The sequence below is a fragment of the Artemia franciscana genome, chromosome 9, assembly GCF_032884065.1.
Source record: "Artemia franciscana chromosome 9, ASM3288406v1, whole genome shotgun sequence".
Lineage (NCBI taxonomy): Eukaryota > Metazoa > Arthropoda > Branchiopoda > Anostraca > Artemiidae > Artemia > Artemia franciscana.
The window spans coordinates 9,378,375-9,386,640 of record NC_088871.1 but is presented as its reverse complement, the minus strand read 5'-3'; the positions used below and the strand labels follow the sequence as shown (position 1 = coordinate 9,386,640).

At 33.0% G+C, this 8,266-nt stretch overlaps 1 protein-coding gene across 6 annotated transcripts in view; it reads right to left on the bottom strand.

The window, feature by feature from the left end:
* LOC136030967 (nuclear pore complex protein Nup155-like) overlaps window positions 1–8,266 on the bottom strand; it is an 88,830-nt gene that overhangs the window by 48,273 nt on the left and 32,291 nt on the right. For all 6 annotated transcript variants that reach the window (XM_065710112.1, XM_065710111.1, XM_065710114.1 and 3 more), the window contains one exon: window positions 4,859–4,998. In XM_065710112.1, coding sequence (XP_065566184.1) covers window positions 4,859–4,998 — 140 coding nt within the window. The remainder of the gene's footprint in view (window positions 1–4,858; window positions 4,999–8,266) is intronic.

Sequence of the window (8,266 nt, the reverse complement as noted above, 5' to 3'; positions counted from 1 at the left end):
AAGCTGAAAGGCTTTGGTGAATTAAAACCACTACCACTATTCGTAACTCACTGCAGGACCAAGCGGCCCCGGGCCAAGCTGAACTCACCCCCCCCCCAAATCTATAGAAAACTTTACTCTTTATCCCCTCACATAATATCCTATTTCCTTCAAATAATTCCTTATGACCTCTTCCAACCCTATTCGGAGACGATCTACTTTTCAGTTGGACCCAAATGGATGGCCAAAAGGCACAATTTTCGGCAATGTGTCAGCTTTCGACAATAAAAGTGGCTAGCCATCTTAAATTTTCTTTCATTATAGCTGTAGAAAGTAGAATCGAACAATTTTCACCCAGCTTATTTTTTGATACATTGTCAGTCAAACGAGTACCTAATAATATCCTTTGAAAATTCCTCGAGAAAATATTAAAATCTTCTTCAGCTTTCCGAAAGGCCCAAGCTTTACAGACATTCTTGACCACTGTTATTACCATGGCCACAAATATACAAATTTTAATCGCAAATTTATCTACATATTCTTCAAAACGTTTTTCAACTGTGGAAAATACCCTGCCTCTTGGTATTTTTTGCAGGTTGGCAACTTTTTGAGTCTTCACTGCATCCTCCATCTTTACTAATAATATTACCCAAGTATCCAAGCTATCCACTTGATCGTTTTTCTCGTTACTTATAACACCACCTCTTCACCCTTATTTATTTTTGGGTTAAGCAACTTCTTAAAATTAACTGTCAAACCTATTATAGCAACTTGAACACACAAAAACTCCAAAAATATATCCATTTTGCTAGCATTTTCATCTAGAACACTCCATTCATTTGCATAATAAAGTCTAGAGGATTTTTACCTTCCCATTTACGGCCAGGTTCTCCCATAGCCTTTGCTGTATTGCTTAGAACAACGAAATAGTTAAATCGAAACTTGTGAAAAGAAAAAAATTCTTTAGTAAGAGGAAACTGTCTTTATTTTCCTCTTTTATTTGGAGAAGAGAGATGGGAAACAAAACAAGAGAATGAAGAAATGATCAAGTTGATTTGTGTTTATTTGTGACCACAATCAGGTTTCTCCTCCTTTTTTTTGTCTTAAAAGCTAGAGTTAATGCCAATTGTTTAGGTTTTGTTTTGGGTGAAAAGAAATAAAATGTATGTCTAAAAAATTAATAAAACTGACTTTGTTCTTTTCCTTGTTCTACGTGATGGTGAATTTTAACCTTTTAGAGTTTATGTTTCCTACAAGCCTGTGATTTTGCGATAAGCATACAGCAGTAACTTGCACCGAGAGGGCCAGACATTGATTAAATTAGATCCATTAGTTTCAGAAGTATTTCGACATTAATAAGACAGTTTCTTGGAGAGTAATCTAAACTTGCTTAAAAATTGGAAGAAGTTTCCCTATTTTGCATGGTTTTTCGCCTATTATTTATGTATTTTTAAATCTAAAAATATACACAAAAAATATAAAAATGCAATTCATTAAATATGTAAAGCTGAACGCGAATCCACGTTTTTCTGCAGCATAAACTCTTTTACTGCTTCAAAAGGACATGATCACCCCTGGTGCAAAAAAAAAAACTAAAAAGTTTTAGCCATTTTCTTCGAATAAATTCAAAAATTTCGTATTTTTGTAGATAAGTGTTTGAAACAATCGCTCTAGTATTATCAGAAATTTCAAATTTGGTATTGTCATTTTTGTTACAACCATCCTGCGTATTTTTGGTCATTTTCCCTTTTTATCTGCAATCATACAATACGTAATTACAGAATTTTACATATTTGAAATATACATACGAAGCAGATTTTTTATGCATGTGTAGTTAACGAAATTTCGTTTTTCAAGAATCCAGTTCCTTTGACAACAGTCGCTCTTTATTATCGTTTCATGATCATGAACGGTTTCACATAAATTAGATAGAGAAAAATTCTTTGAAGTCTAAAAGAGTTTGAAAAATGGTGGATTTGGAGTCCATCGAACGTGATACTGAAAGAGTTTTTAGAAATGAAATTCACGCGTTTCTAATCTCAATGGAATATAGTACGCACACAGAATTTTACTTTCCTTCTATTGTAAAAAAAACAAAGTATATTTTTCTTTATTTCTCGTAGAAGGATATTTATTTGCTAAACTTTTGCAGCTAACACTAAGTCGTCAAAGGTCAGTATAAGAACAAAATACTGTTATATTTAACAACTCATCAGAGTACCAAGCAACCTGAGACCAGCACAGTTCCGCACACCCCTCTATCATCATATTTTACTATAAATTTCACTTTTAAACCCTTCCATTTAGTTCTAATTTCCTTTAGATCCTTACTTATGGTCTCTCTCCACCCCCTTCGAGAAAACCTGCTTTTCTTTTGGTTGCAGGCGAATGGCCAAAAGTTATAATCGTTGGCGATTTCTTATCTGTGATCCGTTAAACGTGGTCTAACCATCTTAATCTTTCTTTAGTTATGGCTTTGAAAAGTGGGATCCAACCACATTTTTCGTAGAGCTTACTGCTTTATATATGGTCAGTTTTGTTAAATTTAAACGAAACCTGTTTGTCACTACTTTTTCTTTTGAATCTACTTCATTCAAAACTATAAAAAATGGACAGCTAAACATATCTTTAAACATCAATTGGTAATTGATGTTTAATCTTCTATACATTTGGAAGCGATAGATTTAAAAATGAGGGTAGTTAAATGACAATCAACTGCATATTAGACAAATGAAACTAAATTAATTTTTCTATGCAAATAAACAAATAAAAAATAAAGGAATTTTGAGAAGTATCAAATTTTCCACGTCAAAGAAAAAACTGTCCAAAATATATTTTGTTTATCGGAAAGTTTAAATGACACTATAGCTTTTAGGGGGTTTGAGGAGACTTATCTCAACTCTTATTTGGGGGTTTAGGCTATTCTGCTCGTTATCAGCTTGCCTGTTTATTCATTTTAATTTTGTTCCTTTTGGTTTTCATCCATTTATTCAATGTGGATTCTGTTCGTTTTACTTCTGACTTATTGAATGAATTTATTTCTACTCGTTTTAGGTTTTGAGATCAATCTTTACTGTTCTTAAAAAAATCTCTGTTAGAAAACATTTTAAAAAAAATCGTTTCTGTTAGTTTTTTACTTGGAACAGTTTTTTTTTTTTTTTTTTTTTTTTATTTGTTAATTGTAAGAATATTTGTACAGTGTTTCTGCTTAACCTGTTCTATTTTAAACCTAGTTTGATTACTTGACTTAATTTCTGTTAATCTTAGGTTTCATTTATCGATTTATTGTAGATTGTTTTAAATCTGACTTATTAAATAAACTTAATTTTACTCATTTAAGGTTTAAGAACGCTCTTTACTCTTCTAAAGAAAAAAAGATTTGGAAAACTTTACTGAAAATTAATTTTGCTCGTTTTTGCTTGAAACAGTTTCTTATTTATTAATAGTAGGAACTTTGAGTTCCTTAAGTCTACTTAAGCTTTTCTATTTTAAACTTGTATTCGTTTTAAGTTGGACTTTTTAAGTACATTTACTTCGACTCGTTTAAGGTTTTAAGAACGCCCTTTACTCTTCTAAAAAAAAAAAATTGTTGGAAAACATTAAAAATTAATTTCCGCTCGTTTTTTACTTAACACAGTTTTTCATTAGTCAATTCTAGGAAAATTTACACAGTTTTTGGCTTAAAAGACTAAAATATTGGATTACGATTCAAAGTTTTGACAAAATTTTAGCATTCAGTCAAAATTTCTGAAAATCTCGATGACAGATGAAAATCTCTTTAGTAGTTTGTTCGGTAAGCGATCGAAAAGTGGTGCTGGCAGGTTTAAGGTACCAAACTGTAAAACCTGCTGATACCCCAGCCGAAAGAAAGCCAGAGGGTCTAAAATCTTTTATGGGAAGTAAGCTTGACCGTAAGAATGTGTCCACCAGATTCCAAGCGGTGCCAGGTACCCTAGAATACCTAGTAGGAGGGGCTAAAAAATATGGCAAGCCTCTGAAAATTTGTCCTCTTTTTCTCCTTGTCCCAAGGTTCTTGCACCATCATTTTCTAGCAGATCGGATTAATTTTGTGCAAGCGTCAGAAAAGGGTTTATGCCTCTGTAAATCATCATTCTCATGTCCCATTCGCTCAAGGTTCTTACCCCATAGTTTTCAAGCCAATGAAGGCTTAGAAAAGCAAGTGATTTTGACATGTATTGTCATAAGTGATTTGTCATTTAATTAGGAATAAACTATTAGTTTCCAAGCAAATTAAGCAATTTATAATAATTCTATCTTGTCAAAATGGGTCTGAAATAATCAGAAAAAAAAACAGTGAGCTAATGCTTCAATCCTATAGAATATAATTATTAAGAAACCGTCGCGAATGCATCTATGTCTCTAATGTTCATAGTATATTTCATAAATTAACGTTATAGACATTAGTCTTTCTTCTTTTCCTTTTTTTTTTTTTTTTTTTATTTTTACGACTTACAAGCCGGCCAGCAATATATGTCTATGACAATAGTCGATCAGCACAGGCAAAAAGATTACAAAGCCCTAATATAAAATGCCTATTTTGAGGGTTTCATAAATATAAGGCATTACATAATAGGAAATGACTACAGAGGTATTTAACACTTAGATAGCTCATGCTAACTCTTTCCTCGTAACTGTTTTGGAGAGTCCATTTCATCTTTACTGAAACCGTAAGATGTCCGGTGATTGATAAGGTTAGTATTTACAGAAGTCCTCAAAATCGATCGCCAAAACCCTTTTATGTAAGAAAAGACAAAATCAAATCCCATGAAATCTATCACAATCAGCCAATTGCCTTATTTTTCAAATCTATGGAAATAATCAACTTTTCTTCTTGAAAGGATAGATAAATTGTACTTACAGTATAAGTAACTTCATAAAGACACCCATCTTTGGCACCAAGAAATATCCTTCCCGAGTCTGACGCTTCAATAGTTAAAATAAAAGCACCATCCGTTGGCAAGGCAAATAATGGATCTGGGATAACGCGAATTTCGTCTCCTAGAAGCAATTTAGTTGGTATTAGTTGCCCATTGCACAACAGAGAACTTTTTTGGACATAAAGATGCCTAGTAGGAATAAATTGAAATAAGTAACCTTCCGAAACCCTTTGAAAAAGGATAATACTTAAAGTAAATGCAATTTACATTCACACTTAAAAGCAAACAGATTTGAGTGTAACGCATACAGTTTAACAATCTGTTTCTAAAAAAAAGCTTTTCTTATAATTAGTATATCACCTGAGCTAAATACAGAACGGTAAAATGAAACAACAGACTGAGGGAGTCACCATCATCTTCCATAATAAAATGATAAAACAGAATCGTATTGTTTTATATTGACTGCTACAGGAGTTCCAATTTCAACTCTTGCCCTTCTGAGGAGATACTTCGTTTTTCATGTAGGCTTAATTCAAATCGTGTCCAATGGTTTAGAGCATTTATGATGAAACAATTAATAGTAACATGAGCATTGTTCCGAAATAAACTTCGAAGACACTATTTAGTTGAAATACAATACAAACATAACTCATTATTCGAATAGTCTTTGAGAAAAATAATGGATGTTTCACAAAGAAAAAATTGCCGTCGGTGAGACTCGAATTTGCCATCCGCATTTTCCGTAAAAACTGGAGAAACTAGACTACTTCCTCCAAAAAAAAAATGCAATCAGCAGCATAGGAAAAACCTAACAGGGCGAAACCAAATTATTACACCCACAATACAATTTTAGCAACGCAACACAATCTATGTTTTTAACAGTAGTATACTTTTACTATCCAAATTGATTAACGCCCTTTTGATGCCTGAAAAGCATGCACCATGCTCAAACATAACTGAGTAGCAAGATGAACGGGTCATTTTTTCTGCCAGATTATTTCTCAACGGTTGGAAAATTGCGGCTCCCTAGCCTAATGCAGCTCTTTGGCCCCTCAAGCAGGACTCCACCACAAATATCCATGACCAGACACGCAAGTCACGCCAAGGGTGCTGTCAAGCGTGGTGTATGCGGCACATGTTCAGTGCTAGTCGTAAAACAATAAAGGTCATAAATTGCATTAAAATTTTGTTAAATTAATCCAAAGATCCGGCTTTCGGAATCTTTCTTTTCGCTGTTTGTTCATCTTTGGCTTTTTGGCTAAAAAGGTTGCCGACCATTCGCACCTCTTATTATAATCAGAACATACTATGGATCTTCTCATTCAATTTTCTACATATTTAATTTTTTTCAGTCGACTTAGAAAATGAGCAATTCGTTCTCCTATAAATTCATTTTAAAACAGAGTACGAGACCACGCCTAAGAATGAGATAACACAAAACTAAATGGAATATCATTAGACATCATTACCTCAGGGAAAAATATACTCCACATTTTTATCTTAGCCTCTATTTTACGATATGAAAAGAATCATCTGGGCAAGAAATTTTCTAGAAGAAGATTAAATGCGACACTGCAAAAAAGCTGCAGAAATAAGAAATTTAATTATAGAAGGACGAACATTTAAAGACTAGGACATAGGTTATAGCAGGCTATTGATTAAATAATCAAAGAGAAGAAGACAAAGTTTTAGTCTACTACAAGATTGGTTACAAGCTGGGAATTGACTGAAATTGCACTAGAAATAGATGATGTATATTTTTCTGTCTTTTTTTAAGAAAGCAACCTTCCAAAAATATGAAAATGGGAATGATATACCTAGCCCAATTAACCTAAATACACAGATTAAAACCTTTCATAGTGCAACGAGATGCCTTTCTATTAATTCCGAACAATATTAATGAGCCAGAAAAAGAAACAATAAGATTAATTCAAAAGCTAAAATTTCAGAATGAGCTTTTATATCTTAAAACCCATAAAAGTTTAGTGTAATAAAAACCAGAATTTTTAATTTCATTAGATTCCAGTGCAAAATCAGAGACACGTGGGTAAACTTCTAGAGACAGGACTAGAGGCAAATGACTATTTATTTCATGATGCTGTTGTTACCAAAAATAGACATTTCTGTTTGCAAATTTTTGTTTACTTTTAATAGCTTATGAAAGAAAAATAGCTACCAATGATCACTATCAGGTACACACTTGGAAACACGGCAGACAGGAGCTTTATTCTTAGATAGATGAAACATATTTCCTTTCTGGAGAACTTTGATGACAATAATGACAGAAAAAAAGCAAAAAACACGCATAAAAACCAATTTTTTTTGGGTGCAAAACAGAGACAAGTGTGTAAAATATCCTCCAAAATACCCCCCTAGTCCCTAGGGAACGGGTTGTAAGTCATACAATTTGCCCATTGCTACCATATAGTATTTGTTATAGGAAAATACAGGGATTTTTTTTGGGTGGGGGGTATTTCATTCTGGTGTATTTTCCCCCGGGAGACTTTCCGTGGATGAAAAGTTTCTAGGGGATATAGTACATAGAAGGAGGGAGGAACGATACCTTGGCACGATTTGAAAAACGGCCAGATATTAAAAAAAAACAGGCTTATTCAACTGAAATTAAGGAGCTACATTAAATCCTAAAATGAACAGAAATTGTCCCATATATGAGAGGGGCTGCCCCTTTTTCAACTCTCGCTCTTTACGATTAAGTTTGACTTTTTTAAGCTAATAATTAAAGTTTGACGATTAAGTTTAATTAAATTTGATCAAGTCACAATCCTTTATGAAAGATTGCTCAAACATAAGGCCTCTTAAATTTGAGCGAGAAGTATTTTTAAAGAACTTCAAGACTTTAGCGTAAAGAGTGAGGGTTGAGAAAGGGGTAGCGCTCCTTATATACGGAATCATTCCTGTTCGTTTTAGGCTTTAATGCTGCTCCTTACTATTAGTTGAAAAAGCTCTTTTTTCTATTTAATGTCGTTTAAAATTCTGTTTCGTTTGTTTTGATTGTACTTATTCGTTCTTACATTTACTATAAAAAAAAATATTTACTTTGGCACAAGGATAACAAGTTTAAACTAAATAATCTTTCAATGTATATCGGAGTATTAGAGTTGATAGTCTGAAATCGATAAAACGGTCACCATATTATTTTCTCTCTCTTTTCCTCAAAAGGAGAGAAGAGTGTTTTTCCAAGGTAGACGTGCACAACCATGCTCTCTGAGTGTATAAGCCGGCTTCCAAGGTTCATCATTTCAGGATTTTCCGTCAGCAAATTCTCTCAAAAACAAAAATATCTTATTAAAAGTCAAAACTCATAGTAATAATAGTGTAAAGACTTTCAGTGCTCCTTGTGTTTCATGTTATTTTCATTTTTTTTTCAA